We start from the raw sequence: 23,078 nt of genomic DNA on the forward strand, positions 1-23,078 counted from the left end.
ATGTAACGTCCAAGGATACCCACTGGTAGGTGGGTTCCCAGGTGTAGAAGGAAAGCATCTCCAATAGGTGGGTACTATCTCTAATATAAGATGGGAGGTGTTGCGCAAGGGGTTGAAGGAAATTGTCTATGTACATAGAAAACCCGCTGGTGATGCTCTCCATAGCAGCTACTATAGGACGGCCTGGTGGGTTGGACTGGTCTTTATGGATTTTTGGTAAATGGTAAAAATAGGGAGTTTTACGAAAACCTTTGATGAGAAATGACAGTTCAACTTTGGAAATAATACCATCTTCTAGAGCTCTGTGGGCTAATTTTGTGGCTTTCTGGGTGAATTCTGGTAAGGGACCACTCGGCACCTTCAAAAGAAAGTACGCAAGAGAGGAGGAAGAGGTGGCAGAGGAAAACTTAACCACTTGCCGACCGCCTCACGCATATATACGTGAGCAGAGCGGCACGGGCAGGCAAAATCACGTACCTGGTACGTGATTGCCTTCCCGCGGGCGGGGGGTCCTATAGGACCCCCCCCGGTGCCATCGGCGGTCGGCGTTTGGTTGGAAGCGATGAGAGACAAGGGGGAGACCATCCGATCGTGGCCCCCCCCCTCGCGATCGCTCCCAGCCAATGAGAAACATCCCCTGCCTCTGTATAGTACACAGAGGCAGAGGATGTGATGTCATCTCTCCTCGGCTGGCCAGTTTCCGTTCCAGCGCTGAGGAGAGATGACATGTAAGTGCACCAACACTCACACACAACACAGTAGAACATGCCAGGCACACTAAACACCCCCGATCGCCCCCCGATCCCCCCCCAATCACCCCCCCCGTCACAAACTGACACCAAGCAGGTTTTTTTTTTTTTTTTCCTGATTACTGCATAGTGTCAGTTTGTGACAGTTAGCAGTGGTAGGACAATGAGTGTTAGCCCCCTATAGGTCTAGGGTACCCCCCTAACCCCCCCTAATAAAGTTTTAACCCCTTGATCACCCCCTGTCGCCAGTGTCGCTAAGTGATCATTTTTCTGATCGCTGTATTAGTGTCGCTGGTGACGCTAGTTAGGAACGTAAATATTTAGGTTCGCTGTCAGCGTTTTATAGCGACAGGGACCCCCATATACTATCTAATAAATGTTTTAACCCCTTGATTGCCCCCTAGTTAACCCTTTCACCACTGATCACCGTATAACTGTTACGGGTGACGCTGGTTAGTTTGTTTTTTTTTTTATAGTGTCAGGGCACCCGCCGTTTATTACCGAATAAAGGTTTAGCCCCCTGATCGCCCGGCGGTGATATGCGTCGCCCCAGGCAGCGTCAGATTAGTGCCAGTACCGCGAACACCCACGCACGCAGCATACGCCTCCCTTAGTGGTATAGTATCTGTACAGATCAATATCTGATCCGATCAGATCTATACTAGCGTCCCCAGCAGTTTAGGGTTCCCAAAAACGCAGTGTTAGCGGGATCAGCCCAGATACCTGCTAGCACCTGCGTTTTGCCCCTCCGCCCGGCCCAGCCCAGCCCACCCAAGTGCAGTATCGATCGATCACTGTCACTTACAAAACACTAAGCGCATAACTGCAGCGTTCACAGAGTCAGGCCTGATCCCTGTGATCGCTAACAGTTTTTTTGGTAGCATTTTGGTGAACTGGCAAGCACCAGCCCCAGGCAGCGTCAGATTAGCGCCAGTACCGCTAACACCCACACACGCAGCATACGCCTCCCTTAGTGGTATAGTATCTGATCGGATCAATATCTGATCCGATCAGATCTATACTAGCGTCCCCAGCAGTTTAGGGTTCCCAAAAACGCAGTGTTAGTGGGATCAGCCCAGATACCTGCTAGCACCTGCGTTTTGCCCCTCCGCCCGGCCCAGCCCAGCCCACCAAAGTGCAGTATCGATCATCACTGTCACTTTTTTTTGTAGCGTTTTGGTGAACTGGCAAGCGCCAGCGGCCTAGTACACCCCGGTCGTAGTCAAACCAGCACTGCAGTAACACTTGGTGACGTGGCGAGTCCCATAAGTGCAGTTCAAGCTGGTGAGGTGGCAAGCACAAGTAGTGTCCCGCTGCCACCAAAAAGACAAACATAGGCCTGTCGTGCCCATAGTGCCCTTCCTGCTGCATTCGCCAATCCTAATTTGTGAACCCACCGCTTCTGCAGCGCCCGTACTTCCCCCATTCACATCCCCAACCAAATGCAGTCCGCTGCATGAGAGGCATTTATATGTCCTCCCGAGTACCCCTACCCAACGAACCCCCCAAAAAAGATGCCGTGTCTGCAGCAAGCGCGGATATAGACGTGACACCCGCTATTATTGTCCCTCCTGTCCTGATAATCCTGGTCTTTGCATTGGTGAATGTTTTGAACGTTACCATTCACTAGTTGAGTATTAGCGTAGGGTACAGCATTGCACAGACTAGGCACACTTTCACAGGGTCTCCCAAGATGCCATCGCATTTTGAGAGACCCGAACCTGGAACCGGTTACGGTTATAAAAGTTACAGTTACAAAAAAAAAGTGTAAAAAAAAAAAAAAAAAACACAAACAAAAATAAAAAAAAATAGTTGTCGTTTTATTGTTCTCTCTCTCTCTATTCTCTCTCTATTGTTCTGCTCTTTTTTACTGTATTCTATTCTGCAATGTTTTATTGTTATTATGTTTTATCATGTTTGCTTTTCAGGTATGCAATTTTTTATACTTTACCGTTTACTGTGCTTTATTGTTAACCATTTTTTTGTCTTCAGGTACGCCATTCACGACTTTGAGTGGTTATACCAGAATGATGCCTGCAGGTTTAGGTATCATCTTGGTATCATTCTTTTTAGCCAGCGGTCGGCTTTCATGTAAAAGCAATCCTAGCGGCTAATTAGCCTCTAGACTGCTTTTACAAGCAGTGGGAGGGAATGCCCCCCCCACCGTCTTCCGTGTTTTTCTCTGGCTCTCCTGTCTCAACAGGGAACCTGAGAATGCAGCCGGTGATTCAGCCAGCTGACCATAGAGCTGATCAGAGACCAGAGTGGCTCCAAACATCTCTATGGCCTAAGAAACCGGAAGCTACAAGCATTTTATGACTTAGATTTCGCCGGATGTAAACAGCGCCATTGGGAAATTGGGGGAGCATTTTATCACACCGATCTTGGTGTGGTCAGATGCTTTGAGGGCAGAGGAGAGATCTAGGGTCTAATAGACCCCAATTTTTTCAAAAAAGAGTACCTGTCACTACCTATTGCTATCATAGGGGATATTTACATTCCCTGAGATAACAATAAAAATTATTAAAAAAAAAAAATGAAAGGAACAGTTTAAAAATAAGATAAAAAAGCAAAAAAATAATAAAGAAAAAAAAAAAAAAAAAAAAAAAAGCACCCCTGTCCCCCCTGCTCTCGCGCTAAGGCGAACGCAAGCGTCGGTCTGGCGTCAAATGTAAACAGCAATTGCACCATGCATGTGAGGTATCACCGCGAAGGTCAGATCGAGGGCAGTAATTTTAGCAGTAGACTTCCTCTGTAAATCTAAAGTGGTAACCTGTAAAGGCTTTTAAATGCTTTTAAAAATGTATTAATTTTGTTGCCACTGCACGTTTGTGCGCAATTTTAAAGCATGTCATGTTTGGTATCCATGTACTCGGCCTAAGATCATCTTTTTTATTTCATCAAACATTTGGGCAATATAGTGTGTTTTAGTGCATTAAAATTTTAAAAAGTGTGTTTTTTCCACAAAAAATGCGTTTGAAAAATCACTGCGCAATTACTGTGTGAAAAAAAAAATGAAACACCCACCATTTTAATCTGTAGGGCATTTGCTTTAAAATAATATATAATGTTTGGGGGTTCAAAGTAATTTTCTTGCAAAAAGAAATAATTTTTTCATGTAATCAAAAAGTGTCAGAAAGGGCTTTGTCTTCAAGTGGTTAGAAGAGTGGGTGATGTGTGACATAAGCTTCTAAATGTTGTGCATAAAATGCCAGGACAGTTCAAAACCCCCCCAAATGACCCCATTTTGGAAAGTAGACACCCCAAGCTATTTGCTGAGAGTCATGTCGAGTCCATGGAATATTTTATATTGTGACACAAGTTGCGGGAAAGAGACAAATTTTTTTTTTATTTTTTTTTTTTTGCACAAAGTTGTCACTAAATGTTATATTGCTCAAACATGCCATGGGGATTTGTGAAATTACACCCCAAAATAAATTCTGTTGCTTCTCCTGAGTACGGGGATACCACATGTGTGGGACTTTTTGGGAGCCTAGCCGCGCACGGGACCCCGAAAACCAAGCACCGCCTTCAGGCTTTCTAAGGCCGTAAATTTTTGATTTCACTCTTCACTGCCTATCACAGTTTCGGAGGCCATGGAATGCCCAGGTGGCACAACCCCCCCAAATGACCCAATTTTGGAAAGTAGACACCCCAAGCTATTTGCTGAGAGGTATAGTGAGTATTTTGCAGACCTCACTTTTTGTCACAAGGTTTTGAAAATTGAAAAAAGAAAAAAAAATTTTTTTTCTGGTCTTTCTTCATTTTCAAAAACAAATGAGAGCTGCAAAATACTCACCATGCCTCTCAGCAAATAGCTTAGGGTGTCTACTTTCCAAAATGGGGTCATTTGGGGGGGTTGTGCCATCTTGGCATTTTATGGCCTTCAAAACTGTGATAGGTAGTGAGGAGTGAAATCAAAAATGTGTGCCCTTAGAAATCCTGAAGGTGGTGCTTGGTTTTCGGGGCCCCGTACGCGGCTAGGCTCCCAAAAAGTGCCACACATGTGGTATCCCCATACTCAGGAGAAGCAGCTGAATGTATTTTGGGGTGCAATTCCACATAAGCCCATGGCCTATGTGAGCAATATATCATTTAGTGACAACTTTTTGTAAATTTTTTATTTTTTATTTTTTTTTGTCATTATTCAATCACTTGAGACAAAAAAAATAAATATTCAATGGGCTCAACATGCCTCTCAGCAATTTCCTTGGGGTCTCTACTTTCCAAAATGGGGTCATTTGGGGGGGGTTGTACTGCCCTGCCATTTTAGCACCTCAAGAAATGACATAGGCAGTCATAAACTAAAAGCTGTGTAAATTTCAGAAAATGTACCCTAGTTTGTAGACGCTTTAACTTTTGCGCAAACCAATAAATATACGCTTATTGACATTTTTTTTACCAAAGACATGTGGCCGAATACATTTTGGCCTAAATGTATGACTAAAATTTAGTTTATTGGATTTTTTTTATAACAAAAAGTAGAAAATATCATTTTTTTTCAAAATTTTCAGTCTTTTTCCGTTTATAGCGCAAAAAATAAAAACGGCAGAGGTGATCAAATACCATCAAAAGAAAGCTCTATTTGTGGGAAGAAAAGGACGCAAATTTCGTTTGGGTAGAGCATTGCATGACCGCGCATTTAGCAGTTAAAGCGACGCAGTGCCGAATTGTAAAAAGTGCTCTGGTCAGGAAGGGGGTAAATCCTTCCGGGGCTGAAGTGGTTAAAAGGAAAAATACGGAAAGTATAAAGATTTTCAACTTATCCACCCATATATTATCTATGGAAGAGACCTCACTCTTGAGCAAAGGTCTCACCTTTGCACCTACCATCCGCCCAAACCCATTCATGTTATTCAAAGACCTTAATAAATTTATACGAGACTTGACAGTGAAAAGATTCTACAATATCCAATCCTCTCTGAAAGCCCCACCCTCGCAAGAACCCATTGAAACCATTAACCATGATGTCCTCCCAATAGATACAGACACAGATTCCTCCCTTATCTTGGACCCAGATGAACTCCATACAGAATATCCCTTTGCAGATATGGAATTGTACACTCAACACTACCAAACATCCCCTCCCATTCAACATACAAAATTCAAACCCAAGTCCATCTTCAACCCAGTACATAAAAAAGGCCCCTATCTACAGACATTCTATCAAGTCATGTATACCGACCTTGTCCAAATGTGTAAATCGGCTCCCAAGAAAAGAGCTAACCTCTCTAAAGCAGAACAGAAGGCCCTGGATGAGTTAACCAACAACCATAATATCATCATAAAGGCAGCAGACAAGGGAGGCGGCATTGTAATACAGAACAGTTCAGACTACATGGCGGAATCACTCAGACTATTATCCGACACCAACACTTATTCCAAACTCACTCATGATCCCTTACCAGAATTTACCCAGAAAGCCACAAAATTAGCCCACAGAGCTCTAGAAGATGGTATTATTTCCAAAGCTGAACTGTCATTTCTCATCAAAGGTTTTCGTAAAACTCCCTATTTTTACCATTTACCAAAAATCCATAAAGACCAGTCCAACCCACCAGGCTGTCCCATAGTAGCTGCTATGGAGAGCATCACCAGCGGGTTTTCTATGTACATAGACCATTTCCTTCAGCCCCTTGCGCAACACCTCCCATCTTATATTAGAGATAGTACCCACCTATTGGAGATGCTTTCCTTCTACACCTGGGAACCCACCTACCAGTGGGTATCCTTGGACATTACATCTCTATACACTTCCATCCCCCACGCAGTAGGCCTCAGAGCAGTAGAATATTTTCTCTCTGAGGACCCCCTCATCAATCCCAGACAAGCACAGTACATCCTGGAGGCTACACAATTCTGTCTAGAACACAACTACTTTGAGTTTGACCACACCTTCTACCTACAAACTCAAGACACTGCCATGGGTGCCAATTTTGCCCCAAGCTACGCCAACCTGACTATGGGCTACTGGGAACTACAATACGTCTCACATAACAACCCTTTTGCTGCCCATATCATATATTATGGGCGCTACATCGATGATATCATTCTGATCTGGGAGGGCACATCAGAGAGTATAGAGTCCTTTGTCAAGCATTGCAACTGCAACTCCCTAGGGCTATCCTTCACCCATGTCATAGACCCTGAAAAACTAATCTTCTTGGACTTAGAACTTTTTCATAGTGAATCTGAAATACATGCTACAAACTTTGTCAAACCCACCGCTGGAAATTCCTATATTCACTACCAGAGCTGTCACCATCCAACATGGATCAACAACATACCGAAGAGCCAATTCCATAGAATTCAGCGGAATTGCACCAAGGACGAAGATTACCACATACAGGGTAAACTCCTTTCCAATAAATTTCAAGACAAAGGATACCCACCACATCTGGTACAAAAGGCCTTCCTCCAACAGGCAAAGAAACCTCCACCCAAACCCAAAACTTCAGATAATCCACAACCAACACGTTTCACTACCCAGTTTCATGATTGTCACAAGAAGATGGAGAACATCTTAGCCAAACATTGGTGCATCTTGCTTGGAGACCCCTTTCTAGGTTCTTCCCTCACCCAACTACCCAAGGTTTCATATCGTAGAGCAAAAAATATTAAAAGTAGGATAGCACCCAGTAAAATCCGTAAAGTCCCACTCACTCCAGCCTCACACATCCCCCTAATTCCATTAGTGGGAATGTACCAATGCCGGAAAAAATGATGCCTAACGTGCAAATTTGTTGACCATGGACAAAAAAACTTCACTGTTAAAGACAAAACCTACACCATAAAAGACTTTTATAATTGCTCCAGTGAATACGTGGTGTACTGCCTGACCTGCCCATGTGGTCTCTTTTATGTGGGCAGGACCATACGCCCCCTACGCCAACGTTTTGGCGAACACAGACGTTTCATAGAAAAGGGCTGGGACAAACACAGTGTCCCTCTTCATTTTTTGAAGGAACACCAAAAATCTACCATGGGCCTCAGAGTCTGGGTCATCGAGGCCATGCCCAGAGGTCTTCATGCTGCGGAACGTCTTAAATGCCTATGTCAGCAGGAGGCCTACTGGATATATTCATTGGGTACTCTCTCGCCAGGGGGACTCAATGAAGAATTAGAAACACATTCTTTGTTGTAGTTTACTTTCCTCCCCCCCCTTCCCCTCTCCAATCATACATTCATTCATATATATATATATATATATATATATATATACCTTGCCCATCACTATACAAACCATGTAGAAGTTTCCTACAACATAAAAATACCCTCATGGTCCTTTGCTGTCATATCATCCAGTCACCTGAGGGACCGCTGTCCCCTCATGGACCCAGATAGCAACTCCATTGTTCTATATAACAACTTCACCCCCTTTCCCCCCGCCCCCCTTCCCTCATGTCCCCCTGAGCTCATCCTCCTAATGTGTGTCCCAGTGCTTTTTAATCTCATTTTTTATTTTTTATTTTAATTTTACATTTATTGTTATTTATTTTTTTATACTTATTTTTATTTATTTATTTCTTTATTTTTTATTTATTTCTTTATTTTTTATTTTTTTATTTATTTTTTTCTTTTTTTTTTCCCATTTTTATTTTTCATTTTATTTTTTAGTTTATATTTATTTTTATTTCATTTTTTTTTCCACATTTTTTTTATTAAACTTACCCCCAATTCATCATATTTTTAATTCTTCATACTTTACTTTCAACTTTTTTGTGCTTTTTGGAAGATTGTTGGTCTGCTGGCTGTTGTGGTTCCACAGCCACAGACCTCCAGCCCATACACCTTAACCTAATTAACCTAATTGCCTCCACTATATATTCAAGCTGCTCTCCTCCAAGGAGCAAAAAGGCCAGTAGAAGGAGCTGTGAGCCCCGAGCGCGTAGCCTGTACTATCCCTGCATTATCCCCAACACCAGCCTGAACGTTTGGCGTGCATCCGTGACATCATTTCCTCTTCTGCACTCCAGAATGGTCAGCGTGGAGCTTTCCATGCACTGGATGCAGCAGTTCAGCCTGTGTACAGACTCCACACCCAGACGCCTGAAGGAATGAAATCTGAGCCGGAAACAAGATAACAGCACATCCCAGGACACTTTTCCATCTCAAAGAAACACCTCCACCCTGCGAACCAGTAAGTGTAATTGTTACACTAACTTTTATTTTTGCATAAACAAGCTACCACAGTTGGCGCCTCCACACCCCTCCTTTTTTCAATCTACGATGAGTACGTACACACAACATGGCTAGAAAACGGTCAGCTGGTCAGAACGAAGTAACAGAACGCACTGAAGAACAACAAGGCCTGTGAGGAGCGACCTGAAAATCAGTAACGAACGGACAAGAACACAATGACAAATCAATTAGACATGTGCACACTGAAATATTTTGTTTCGGAATTTCGTTTTCGTCCGAAAAATACATTTATTTAGTTACTCCCGAAATTCGTTTTTATTTATTTTGTTTTTAGCTAAAAATTGCATTCGTCTGAAAATCCAAATTAAGGTTGAATCTGTCATTGAAGGCTTATGGTGTCTGTCGAATGTTCAAAGAAGATTCGACGGAGCAGCTAAACTGTACGTCGCTGTATAGTTTACCTGCTCCGTCGAATCTTCTTAGAACTTTCAACAGACACCATAAGCCAAAGTACGTGTGTACTTAGTTCTAGCTATTTTACTACTCCACCTCTTTGGTTACAATCACCCAATAACATTCATCATCATCATTATTTTTATTTATCTTTTCTCCCCTACGTCGAATCTTTTCTCCCCTACGTCGAATCTTTTCTCCCCTACGTCGAATCTTTTCTCTCTATGTCGAATCTTTTCTCTCTATGTAGAATAATCTTGGACTAATAGAGTTAAGGTTAGGCACATTCGACCACAGGTTTGATGGACCCAGATTGTTATTGTCATCATCATGTCGAATCTTCTATCTATATTGAACTGTTGTAGCAACGAAAATGAAAATAAAGCATTTGTTTATGTCGGATCTTTCGTTTTTCGGATTCTGCAATTTTGTTACCGTTTGTTAAAACGACAACGAAAACACCTGAAATTCGGACGAAAATGCATACGGACGAAAACAAATGCACATGTCTAAAATCAATGGGAACTCGCTGCACCCACTGAAGACCAGATACAAACCCACAAGCACAAACTGAACAGCAGAAATACGATCTGAAAACCACGAGTCTAAAAAAGTGAATCGTCTCTCACCAAACTTTTACTAACACGAGATTAGCAAAAGGAGCCCAAAGGGTGCCGCGCTTGGTACTGAACTGCCCTTTTATAGTCTCGTCATACGTGGTCTAAGTCACCGCGTTCTTGGCGTTCAGAAATTCCGACAACTTTATGCGACCGTGTGTATGCAAGACAAGTTGGAGCCAACATCTGTCAGAAAAAATCCATGGATTTTGTTGTCGGAATGTCCAATCAATGTCCGACCGTGTGTACAGGACATTAGAGTGTTACAAGTATTTCTAGCTGGTTTTGGGAATATACTGTGCTGTATTTTTCTCATATCCACTTATATCTGTGGAACAGTAGTGATCAATAAGGTTTTGTCTGATTGATCGGTCCTATGAGAGTGATCATCTGGAAGGTGTCTGCTGATACTGTAGGTCAGTGGTCTCCAAACTGCAGCCCAAAGGTCAAATGTGGTCCTTTGTTTGCTATTATCTTGTCCTTGGAGCACTCTTTCTCCCACTGACACCAACAATTGGGCAATTCTTCCATCCACTGACACCAACAATTGGTCACTATTTCTCCCACTGATACAAGGCCCTATTCCTCAAACTGAAACCAGCGATTTGGACTCATCCTCCCAAAGACACCAGCGAAGGGGCCCTATGCCTCCCATTGATACCACGATGGGGCACTATTCCTCCCACTAATACCAATGACAGGGCACTATTCCTCCCTCTAATACCAATGATTGGACACTATTCCTTCTACTTATACCAATAATGGGACACTATTCCTCACACTAATACCAATTATGGGGCATTATTCCTCTCATAATGCAAATGATGGGGCACTATTGTTTCTATTGTACTATTGCCCACTAATACCAATGATGGGGCACTATTCCTCCCACTGATACCAATTATGGAGCACTATTGCTTCTGCTAATACCAATGATGGGGCACTATTCCTCCCACTTATACTGATGGTGGGATACTATTCCCCCCACTAATACCAATGATGGGACACTATTCCTCAAATTAATACCAATGATAGGGCATTATTCCTCCCACTAATACAAATAATGGAGTGCTATTCCTCCCACAAATACCAATGATGGGGCATTGGTTACATCCATTGACACCAGGGCATTTTTTACTCCCACTGGGCAAAGTCCTGTCCCCCTAAAGTATGAAGGGCAGTAAACTGGACCTTTATTTGGAAAGGTTGGAGACCCCTGCTATAGGAGATACATGATTGTCTTCTGTTTCGATATTAGAAGATAATCTCACTAATTCTAATGCCGTGTACACACGGGCAGACTTTTCGACCGGACTGGTCCGATGGACCGAATCCGGAGGACAATCCGACCGTGTGTGGGCTCCATCGGATCTACAGCGGACTTTTTTGGTCAAAAATCTGACAGACTTTAGATTTGGAACATGTTCCAAATTTGTCCAATGGACTCGAGTCCGGTCAAAAAATCCGCTCATCTGTATGCTAGTCCCATGGACGAAAACCCACGCTAGGGCAGCTATTGGCTACTGGCTATCAACTTCCTTATTTTAGTCCGGTCGTACGTCATCAAATACAAATCCGTGTGTGATCCTGTGTAGGCAAGTCCATTTATTCAAAAGTCTGTCGGAAGTCTGTCAAAAGTCAGTCGAAAGTCCGTCGGAAAGTCTGAAGGACCAGTCCAGTCGAAAAGTCCGCCTGCGTGTACGTTGCATAAGTCACAAACTTGACTTACATCTGTTGGCCTTACATCTGAAGAATTTCATTACAAAAATTGCTGTTTTAAGAACATTTGTTTGATTATCTAATGCCGCGTACACACGGTCGGACTTTCCGGCATACTTGGTCCGGCGGACCAGAGTGTGCCGGACAATCCGCCCGTGTGTGGGCGGCGGCGGACTTTTCCGGCGGACTTCTTCCCAAAAGCCCGCCGGACCTAGATTTTAAACATGTTTGAAATCTTTCCGTCGGACTCAGTTTCGGGCGGAAAGTCCGCTCGTGTGTGTGCTGGTCCGACGGAAAGCCCGCTCGTGTGTAGGCTGGTCCGACGGACCAAATACGACACGAGGGGATGGTATTGCATCTCGCGCTCGCTGCAATAGGAAAAACAAATCTTCCTATTGCGGCGAGCGCGGGGCATACCAGGCCCTTAGGTCTGGTATGGATTATAAAGGGGAACCCCGCTACGCCGAAAAAACGGCGTGGGGTCCCCCTAAAATCCATACCAGACCCCGATCCGAGCACGCAGCCTGGCCGGTCAGGAAAGGGGGTGGGGACGAGCGAGCGGCCCCCCCCCTCCTGAACCGTACCAGGCCGCATGCCCTCAACATGGGGGGTGGGTGCTTTGGGGGAGGGGGGCGCCCTGCGCCCCCCCCCCCCAAAGCACCTTGTCCCCATGTTGATGAGGACAAGGGCCTCTTCCCGACAACCCTGGCCGTTGGTTGTCGGGGTCTGCGGGCGGGGGCTTATCGGAATCTGGGAGCCCCCTTTAATAAGGGGGCCCCCAGATCCCGGCCCCCCACCCTATGTAAATGAGTATGGGGTACATGGTACCCCTACCCATTTACCTAGGAAAAAAGTGTAAGTAATAAAACACACTACACAGGTTTTTAAAATATTTTATTAAACAGCTCCGGGGGGGGGATCTTCCTCCGGCTTCGGGGGTCTTCTTCCGGCTTCGGGGGTCCCTCCGCTTCATCTTCTCCCGGCGTCCGGTTGGTTCTTCTCCGCTCTCCGGCCTCTTCTCCCGGTGTCGCAGGTCTTCGGCCGGCCCCTCCGCTCTCTTCATGTAGCTCTATTGCGAGCGGAGGTCCGGACTTCTTGGCTTCTTGGCTTCTTGGCTTCTTGGCTTCTCTTCTCTTCTCTTCCCCCAGATGTTGACACGACGCTCTCTCCGGCTGGACTGGTCTCTGAGGGCTGCGTTGTGACTTATATAGGCGGAGACCCCGCCCCCATATGATGTCACAGTCCCTGGGCATGCTGGGACTGTGACGTTTTAGGGGGCGTGGTCGACCACGCCCCCTAAAACGTCACAGTCCCAGCATGCCCAGGGACTGTGACATCATATGGGGGCGGGGTCTCCGCCTATATAAGTCACAACGCAGCCCTCAGAGACCAGTCCAGCCGGAGAGAGCGTCGTGTCAACATCTGGGGGAAGAGAAGAGAAGAGAAGCCAAGAAGCCAAGAAGCCAAGAAGCCAAGAAGTCCGGACCTCCGCTCGCAATAGAGCTACATGAAGAGAGCGGAGGGGCCGGCCGAAGACCTGCGACACCGGGAGAAGAGGCCGGAGAGCGGAGAAGAACCAACCGGACGCCGGGAGAAGATGAAGCGGAGGGACCCCCGAAGCCGGAAGAAGACCCCCGAAGCCGGAGGAAGATCCCCCCCCCGGAGCTGTTTAATAAAATATTTTAAAAACCTGTGTAGTGTGTTTTATTACTTACACTTTTTTCCTAGGTAAATGGGTAGGGGTACCATGTACCCCATACTCATTTACATAGGGTGGGGGGCCGGGATCTGGGGGCCCCCTTATTAAAGGGGGCTCCCAGATTCCGATAAGCCCCCGCCCGCAGACCCCGACAACCAACGGCCAGGGTTGTCGGGAAGAGGCCCTTGTCCTCATCAACATGGGGACAAGGTGCTTTGGGGGGGGGGGGCGCAGGGCGCCCCCCTCCCCCAAAGCACCCACCCCCCATGTTGAGGGCATGCGGCCTGGTACGGTTCAGGAGGGGGGGGGCCGCTCGCTCGTCCCCACCCCCTTTCCTGACCGGCCAGGCTGCGTGCTCGGATCGGGGTCTGGTATGGATTTTAGGGGGACCCCACGCCGTTTTTTCGGCGTAGCGGGGTTCCCCTTTATAATCCATACCAGACCTAAGGGCCTGGTATGCCCCGCGACGGGGCTAGCAAGGTGTCAATCTCGCCGATAAAAGCGGCAAGATTGACATCCTTCTCTAGTCCCGTCGCACCTGAGTCACGTTCAAAATGAACGGACTTGTCCGTGTGTGGGCAAGTCCGTTCATTCTGAAAGTCCGCCGGAACTCCGGCGAAAGTCCGTCGGAAAGACGGGCGGACTTAGCCCGCCGGAAAATCCCGGCGTGTGTGGGCAAGTCCGTTCGTTTTAAAGTCCGGCGCACCTGGCGGACAAAGTCCGTCGGAAAGTGTGCCGGACCAAGTAGGATAGAAAGTCCGCTCGTGTGTACGCGGCATAAGAGTTAAAGGGGACAATTTGACAATTGGTTTAAACCAAAGCTAGCAAGAAATTTGAAGGACTAGGATGGAAAATTGTTGTAGAATGTTATGGGAACAAACACATTTCTAAAATACTGAATTCACTTATGTGTATGCACTTGCAAAAGTTAATTTGAAACTAGAACGTTCATTCATTTCGTCTACGAAAATCAAGACACTGACATGGTACACAAACAAAAAGTCATTTGATATCAGTCAAGTCCATGAAGGCACTATCAAATTCATGGATGAGTGATTTTTATATTACAAGTTTCTACAGGTGTAAGTCCAGCATTAGGACCAGCAAGTCCAAAAATCATACACGATTTGTTCTCAAATGCATTACTGCATTATCCACACAAATTAGTTAGGACAACCTTTTTTTAACTTTTTTACCCCAGAGGAACCTTTAAAAACATTTTTAGGTTTTCTCATCCATGGGTAAAACCAATTAATTGATAGTCAGTGGGTAAACCTCCCCTTATATTAGTGGCCAGTGAAAGAATGCTCCTTACAGTGATGGTCAGAATGCCACCCTTATAGATAAAAATATCATTGGTGTATTACAGCTGGCTCTGCCAAGTGGCACTGGCCCCGGAACTCTGAAGGTAGCATCAAATAAAAGGTCAACCAGTAACAGCTCAAGGAACCCCTCGTAGTCTCTGAAGGAACCCCAGGATTTCACAGAACCCTGGTTGAGAATGTCTGAGTAAACAGCTACAATGTGTCTTATTTACCTGGGGCGTAATAGTCATATACTGTAACAGAAGCTGGCTGGACAAGACCCACTTTAAAGATCTGATGGGCATAGAATTTCACACATTCTCGGTGCTTGTGAGAAATCTGAAATGTCAGAGGAAAAAATAGGGAAGGTGATTGAATATGCTACTATGACACTGCAGATGTGAACAAAATAACATATTATAAGCAATACTAGAAAAGGTGAATATAGTGATTTTCTATGTAAGCATGAATTTGCTGATCAGTTGGTTATGCCTTGGTTTCATTTCAGTAAGTAGTGTTCACACTTTATGCATGTATAACTCTATCGTTCTGTCCTGCTTATTTGTATTATTTCTGTTGTTGTTTTGAACTATATCAGGATTAGGGATGAGCTTCGTGTTCGATGGGAGGCTCCCGCTGTGTGACGCTTCTCCTCTTCTGATGGTTTTTAAATAAGGGAGGGCGGGGCCACCCGGTGACCTCGCCCCCTCTGCTGCACGGGGACTTTACGGGACTTCCCTGTGGCATTCCCCGTGACGTCAGAGGGGGGCGGGGTCACCCGTCCCCGTGCATAAGAGGGGGCAGGGTCACCGGGGTGGCCCTGCCCTCCCTTATTTAAGAACCGTCAGAAGAGGAGAAGCGTCACACAGTGGGAGCCTCCCATCATGCCATTATGGATGTGGAGCGGCCCAAGGAGAAGAAGGGAAGAAGACGCCGGCGCCGCGGAGGAAGATGCCGGACGAGAACACCAGAGGAAGAACTAGAAGAACCAGAAGAAGAAGATGGAGGAAGAAACCGAAGGAAGATAGACGAAAGAAAATAGAAGAAAAAAGAAGCATTTAAATAAAGGAATTGTCAAAAACTGTCTCTTGTCACTTTTAACATTTTTGACAGTTTTTTTGTGAAATGGTAGGGGTACTTTTGTACCCCCTTACCATTTCACACAGGGGGGAGGGCCGGGATGTGGGGGGTCCCCTTGTTAAAGGTGGCTTCCGGATTCTGATAAGCCCCCCCGCCCGCAGACTCCCACAACCACCGGGCAAGGGTTATGGGGATGAGGCCCTTCTCCTCATCAACATGGTCAAGGTGTTTTGGGGGGCTACCCTCCCAATGTTGAGGGCATGTGGCCTGGTACGGATCAGGAGGGGGGGGAGTTCTCTCGTCTCGTGCTGAAAACTGAAAACTGAAAAATGGCTTGGGCAGGAAGAGGGTGAAAGTGCCCTGTATTAAGGGGCAGACTGACCAGTCGGTCAGTTCGGCCGCGGACCCCTGCGACCATCAGTGCTCCCGCGGGCCCCTGCGACCATCATTTCGGGCTCACCCGGGCCCCAGCGCTGCTGGCGTCGCTATTGAAGGGGGGGGCGACCACGGGTGACACCAGGCTCGGAGTCGGATTGACACTGGGCACCACGGCTCCCTTTTTCCCTTCCGATATCCCTTAGCTGCACGCGATGTGGAAGGGGGAGTTGTGTGAGGGAGAATGGGGGAGGAGGGACGAGGGAGTGAGGCAGAGAGTAGAGACATTGACAAACAGCCTCCTCCTCGGCTCTTACATTCACGCACGCAGCCGGGAGCAAGAGCGGGGGAGGAAGGACACCTGCCATAAGAGGTCTGTCGCTATTGGAAGGGGGGGCGACCACGGGTGACACCAGGCTCAGAGTCGGATTGACACTGAGCACCACGGCTCCCTTTTTCACTTCCGATATCCCTTAGCTGCACGCGATGTGGAAGGGGGAGTTGTGTACAGGAAAGCGGGAGGGGCATGTTTTGGGTTAGAGAGGACTTGTATTAGAAGGAGGGGGGCAGATTTGAAGTTTGACCCCCCCAGCACAATTCCTCTCCCCTCTCAAAACACCACCTAGCACATATCCTATCCCCCACCCCCCTTCCCCTCCCTAGAATCACTCCTGGCAGCACAATTGTTACCTGCCCAGGCCCTTCTTACCCCCTCTTGAAAAGCATCCCGTGGCACATATCATCCTTTACCCCCCTCCCAAATCACAGATCTCATCCTAGCTCCATCCTCCCTCACCCCCCATTCCATCCCAGTGCCATCCACCACCCTGCTCCCATCCTGGCTCCATCTAACCCCCCGATCCCATACCGGATCCATCCACCCCCCAAACCCATTCCAGCTCCATCCACCATCTGCCATTCCACTCCAGCTCCATCCACCACCCCCCGTTCCCATCCCGGCTCCATCCACCACCCCCTGTTTCTATCCCGGCTCCATCCACCACCCCCCGTTCCCATCCTGGCTCCATCCACCACCCCCCGTTCCCATCCCGGCTCCATCCACCACCCCCCGTTCCCATCCCGGCTCCATCCACCACCCCCCGTTCCCATCCTGGCTCCATCCACCACCCCCCGTTCCCATCCCGGCTCCATCCACCACCCCCCGTTCCCATCCCGGCTCCATCCACCACCCCCCGTTCCCATCCCGGCTCCATCCACCAACCCCCCGTTCCCATCCTGGCTCCATCCACCACCCCGTTTCCATCCTGGCTCCATCTACTGTGGCAGGCTGAGAGGAGAGCCACGCCGATGCACTAGCCTGCTCAGTGCCCCGGGGGTGGGGGGGTGTGACACCATGTTTTACCACACCAGGTGACACTAACTCTAGTGATGCCACTGCTTGGATGGTAAGGGGGAGGGTGAGCGCTCTCTAATCACACAGATCGGGGATCTCCTGCTTACCCGGCGACCGCTGTCATCCGATGTCCCGCCCCCTGGCTCCTTTGACAGACATCACACTGGTCCAATGCCAGGGGACATGTGACGTCTATCAAAAGAGGTGGGACATTGGATGACAGCGGTCGCCAGGTGTCACAGCAAGAGATACCCGCTCTGTGTGATCCGGCAGCTCTCCTCTCTAACCCCCATGCACTGGTGAGGCTGCTTTCATGGGCACTGGTGAGGCTGCATTGATGGGGGGGCTCTTTCCAACATAGGCTCTCAAATGGAAACAGAGAAGACCCGCACACAATATCATTACCCATTGCGCTGCACGCCGCTGCGCACTGGGCCTGCTGCAAACCCTCTAGTTCTACCGTCCCGGATAGGGGCCGCAGTCTCCCTCCAAGTCCCTCCCTCGCCTCAGCAAACAGTGCCCGAAACGGCGGAAGAGGAGAGGACACCCCCAGCCACCCACAGCAGGACCAGGGTGCCATCAAACCACCCACTCTGACCCACCCACAGCAGGGCCAGGGTGCCAGCCAGCCACCCACGGAGACCCACCCACAGCAGGGCCAGCCAGCCACCCACAGTGACCCCCCCACACCAGGGAGCCAGCTAGCCAGCCACAGTAGGGTGCCAGCCAGCCACCCACCCACAGGAGCCAGTCACAGAGGATGCGGGAGCCAGCCACAGCTAGAGTACTAATAGTTAAGGTAAGAGGAGTGCTACACAGTGCCAATTTTATTTTTACTTTGTGAGAGGTTGGGGCAGGGGTGAGAGTCATGGCACAAGGAGGTAGACCCTTGAGGACCAGAGTGAATGAAGGTGTTCACTGTACACTCCGTTAGAAAGAGGCCCCCTCCAGGTCCCATAATTCCCCTTTGTAGTCTCTAATGGGACCTGTGGGGGACTCTCTCTAATGGACACTGTTAGAGAGACCCCCCTCCAGGTCCAGTAAAAAAAGGCAGAAATTGTACTTTGTTCAAAATGTAGGGGCGGGGTGAGCCATGGGCGGGGTCAGGGGTGGGTCATGGCTGGGGTTTGACAGGGGGCCCTTGCTTTATTTGGACCGGGGGCCCCGAGTGTTGTCAGTCCACCCCTGCCTGTATTGAGGTGGTTAATAGCCGCTAGTAGTTTTGAATGACTTTTTTTCCTTTGAAATGTCATTTTGCTGTCAGACTGTTCTAAACACGGGAAGCATGCGCCCCTTTACAGGCATACTATAGACACCCCCAGGTACGAACTTTAAAGGAATATTACACTTTTATTGTTTGACTTTAAGCATTATTAAAATCACCGCTCCCGACCGTTTTTAAAACTTTTTTTTTTGCATTGATCCATGTCCCCTGGGGCAGGTCCCAGGTTCCCAAACACTTTTTATGACAATAACGTGCATATAAGCCTTTAAAATTAGCACTTTTGATTATTCATGTTCGTGTCCCATAGACTTTAATGGTGTTCGCGTGTTCGAACAAATTTGTTTGCCTGTTCGCAAGTTCTGGTGCGAACCGAACAGGGGGGTGTTCAGCTCATGCCTAATCAGGATATTATTGTTTGATGTATGCTGACATCTAACAGCAGTTTTGGACCACTACAACTTGTTTAGTAATGTGATTTAGTATCTCCCACTGTCCTCTCCTCCTATTTAGCGCTAGTTAGTTCAGTCCTAGGTAGGCCCTCACAGTTTCATGTCATTCTCTTCTTACATTTCAAAAGACTGTAAAAAACATCCCCTGTAGTACAATTAGCTGAAATAAAATTGTATTGAATTCAACTTCTGTGTCTTACTGAAAGGTTAAGCAGCCTGTTGATAGTGCTAAGTCAGCAGGTGACCATACTGTCCACACTGCTGGGTCTAAGGTGGTATGACAATGCACAAATCAACATTTAAATTAGAACACTTATTCACTCTTTGTATTTGCCAGTACTTATCTAGACATATGCTAATTTTTGTATTTGTTATTGCAAACTTATACAGTATCCATGCTTTGCTGCTCATTTTATGTCAATGCACAGCTGTGACCTAGCTTATAGTGATCAAAAACACACACACTGTATGGCTTATTTTGTAATTCACTTATCTCAGCACTGCAGTTGTTCAACAATAACATTCACTGCATGACCTGATACTATTTTAACCGCTAAATAAAGTACTTACAAATGTTTGTGAAGCACAGTAGACATGTGCTGTTCTTTTTGTTCTGAATTTAAATTCAGACAAATTTTTAGTTATTCGGAAATTCGGATGTATTCAAATTTCCATATTACAATAGTAGCAAATTTAAATGAATCCAAAGTGGAGAAACAAAATTTTTGACGAAATTAGAATAGTTTTCAAATCGAATTAGAATAGTTTTCGAATTCAATTTTAATCATTTTCTAATCTAATTCAAATTTCTGAAGAGAATAAAATAGAATAGAAAACAAAGGAATAGAATACTAAATAGAATACACAATAAAATAGAATATTATAGAGTAAAACAGAACAGAATACAAAATAAAAGAATAGAAAAAATAGAACAAAAAAAAAATAGATTAGAAAATAAAGGGATAAAATAAAACAAAATAGAATAGAGAATAAAAGAACAGAATTAAATAAAGTAGAAAAAAAGGAATAGAAAAATAGAAAATAAAATAAAAATAAAAAAATAGAATAGAATAGAATAAAAAAAATATAACCATATTCTGAAATTCGAATTTCAAATAGAATACATTTTAATTAGAATACAATAGGAAGGAACAGAATACAGAACAGAATACAAAATAATAGAATAGAAAATAAGTAGAATAAAATAGAAAGCACAGAATAGTATAGAAAAGAAAACAAGTATAGAAAAGAATAGAATAATATAGAAAGAATATAACTTTCTTACAAAATTCGAATTTCAAATAGAATACATTCAAATTCGTACAGAATAGAATTCAAGAAATAATAGAATAGAATAGAATAGAATCAAACCATTTCCCAAAATTTGAATATAATTAATTTGAATTTGAATAGAATAGAAAAGAATAGATTAGCATAGGATAAAAAAAATAAAAGATTAGAATTGATTAGAATAGAAAAAAACAATAGAATATAATAGAAAGAATATAACCAGCTTCTGAAATTCAAATTTTGAATATAATAAATTTGAATATAACAGAATAGAATAGACAAGAAAATAATAGAAAATAAAATAAAATATTAGAATAAAACAGACAACAGAAAATAGAATAGAATAGAATAGAAAAAAATATAACAATATAACCGTTTTCCAAAACTCGAATTTGACAAAGAATAAATTTTGAATTTGAATAGAATAGAAAGCAATACAGTATACCGTATATACTCGAGTATGAGTCGAGTTTTTCAGCACATTTTTTTGTGCTGAAAGTGCCCCCCTCGACTTATACTGGAGTCAAGCACTTTTCTGCAGCAAAAAATGTCATTTTCCGAACCGACTTTGGGGCCCCGTATCTCAGGGCCACTTGGTGCTAGGAACCCCAAATTTGATGGAATTCCTAGCACTAAGTGGCCCCGAGATACGGGGCCCCAAAATCGGTTTCGGAAAATGTCATTCTCTGCTGCAGAAAAGTGCTTGACATTTTCTGAACCGACTTTGGGGCCCCGTATCTCAGGGCCACTTAGTGCTAGGAACCCCAAATTTGGTGTGCAAACCCAGTGGAACTGGTACCATAACATGTCCAAAGATGAAGTTCCTAGCACCAAGTGGCCCCAAGATACAGGGCCCCAAACCCGGTTCAGAAAATGTCATTCTCTGCTACAGAAAAGTGCTTGACATTTTCTGAACCGATTTTTGGGGCCCTGTATCTTTATGGTGCTAGTTCCACTGGGTTTGCACACCAAATTTGGGGTTCTTAGCATTAAGTGGCCCCAAGATACGGGGCCCCAAATTCGGTCAACTGTATCCATCTGCAGCAATGTCATTTTGGGACCCTTTGGGTTAAGAGACCCCAAATTTTGGCTGCAGCTAGGGGGCATCTAGGAACCCTTAACTACTGAGTTTGAAGTTTGGGGGACCTATGGCTGCAAATGGGCTCAGTGAGGCATGCAAATGGGCGCAGTGAGGCTGCAAATGGGCATTGTTGACCCTCTTTTCCACTTACAGTGGCTGTACATGTCTCACCCTCGTCTTATACTCGGGTCACTAAGTTTTTCCCATTTTTTTGTGGTAAATTAGGGCCTCGACTTATATTCGGAACGACTAATACTCGAGTATATACGGTAATAGAAAATAAAAGAATAGAAAATAAAAGAATAGAATAGAAAAAAACAATAGACTAGAATGGAATAGAAAGAATATAAGAATATAATCTTCCAAAATTCAAATTTCAAATAGAATAAATTTGATTTAGAATGGAATTTGATTTGAATGCAATTGATTCAAATTTTTTCAGAGTTCAATTTGACAGAATTCGGAAAATTCAAAATGATTAGAATTTGAATAAACAAAACAAATTAATTCAACAAATTTAACTAAACAAATTTATGTAAATAACTAATCAAAATGAAACAGATTTTTTTGTTCTGTCTAAAGCACAGTTGTGAAAATGTCACAGAAACCAAAAAAAGTGTCACTACATGTATTTACTTTCAGATACATTTTAAAATGATCGTTCATATTACATACTTGCTGAATATACACTAGTTTTCTATCTAGCTAAGCAGTTGGACAATTAAGAAATGATACAATAATGTATTTTCTCACCTTATCCAGGTATAACAGAAGTGTACTCTTCTCTGTTGCTCCCTTGTTAATCTCAAATTTGGAGATATACTTGTCCACAGGTTTAGAGAGCTGTGATTGAGAATAAAGTGCATTGTTAGTAAAATACAAAAATGAGGTAAACCTTTTCTTGTTCTTGCTCCAGGAAACTCACCTTACTAAGGCTTTCAACGTCTGGGGCAAACCCAGTCATCATGGAAATGTCAATAATAGACATGGTGGCATCTTGGTCTTTCAAAAACCTACAAAAATGTGAAAGTAGCTGATTATCGTAAGGTAGAAGTACAGGTACTTCTTTAAAAAGGGGGGAAAAGGAAGGGAGGTCAAGGAAAAGAAAAGAGAAATACATTAAAACAAGGGAAAGAGAAAGGAAAAGGAAAGAAGAGTAATGCCGCGTACACACGGTCGGACTTTACGGCGGACTTTGCCCGGCGGATTTTTCGACGTACTTTCCGACGGACTTTGTGAATGAACGGACTTGCCTACACACAATCCACCAAAGTCCGTCGAATTCGTACGTGATGACGTACGACCGGACTAAAACAAGGAAGTTCATAGCCAGTAGCCAATAGCTGCCCTAGCGTGCCTTTTTGTCCGTCGAACTAGCATACAGACGAGCGGACTTTTCGACCGGACTCGATTTCAACGGATAAATTTTAAACAAGTTTAAAATCTAAGTCCGTCCAACTTTTGAGAAAACAAAGTCCGCTGGAGCCCACACACATCGAATTGTCCGACGAAATCCAGTCCGCCGGGCAAAGTCCGCCGTA

General features: G+C 45.1%; 1 protein-coding gene across 4 annotated transcripts in view; it reads right to left on the reverse strand.

Annotated features, from left to right (window-relative positions):
• The window catches only part of LOC141133431 (venom factor-like), a 681,995-nt gene that overhangs the window by 107,093 nt on the left and 551,824 nt on the right, over positions 1–23,078 (reverse strand). For 3 of the 4 annotated variants that reach the window (XM_073622818.1, XM_073622817.1, XM_073622816.1), the window contains 3 exons: positions 22,463–22,550; positions 22,291–22,380; positions 14,917–15,022 (listed from right to left, as the gene is read on the reverse strand). In XM_073622818.1, the coding sequence (XP_073478919.1) occupies positions 14,917–15,022; positions 22,291–22,380; positions 22,463–22,550 (284 nt within the window). The remainder of the gene's footprint in view (positions 1–14,916; positions 15,023–22,290; positions 22,381–22,462; positions 22,551–23,078) is intronic. The other variant, XM_073622819.1, reaches the window with a different exon arrangement.

This window comes from Aquarana catesbeiana, linkage group LG03, assembly GCF_042186555.1.
Source record: "Aquarana catesbeiana isolate 2022-GZ linkage group LG03, ASM4218655v1, whole genome shotgun sequence".
Taxonomy (NCBI): domain Eukaryota; kingdom Metazoa; phylum Chordata; class Amphibia; order Anura; family Ranidae; genus Aquarana; species Aquarana catesbeiana.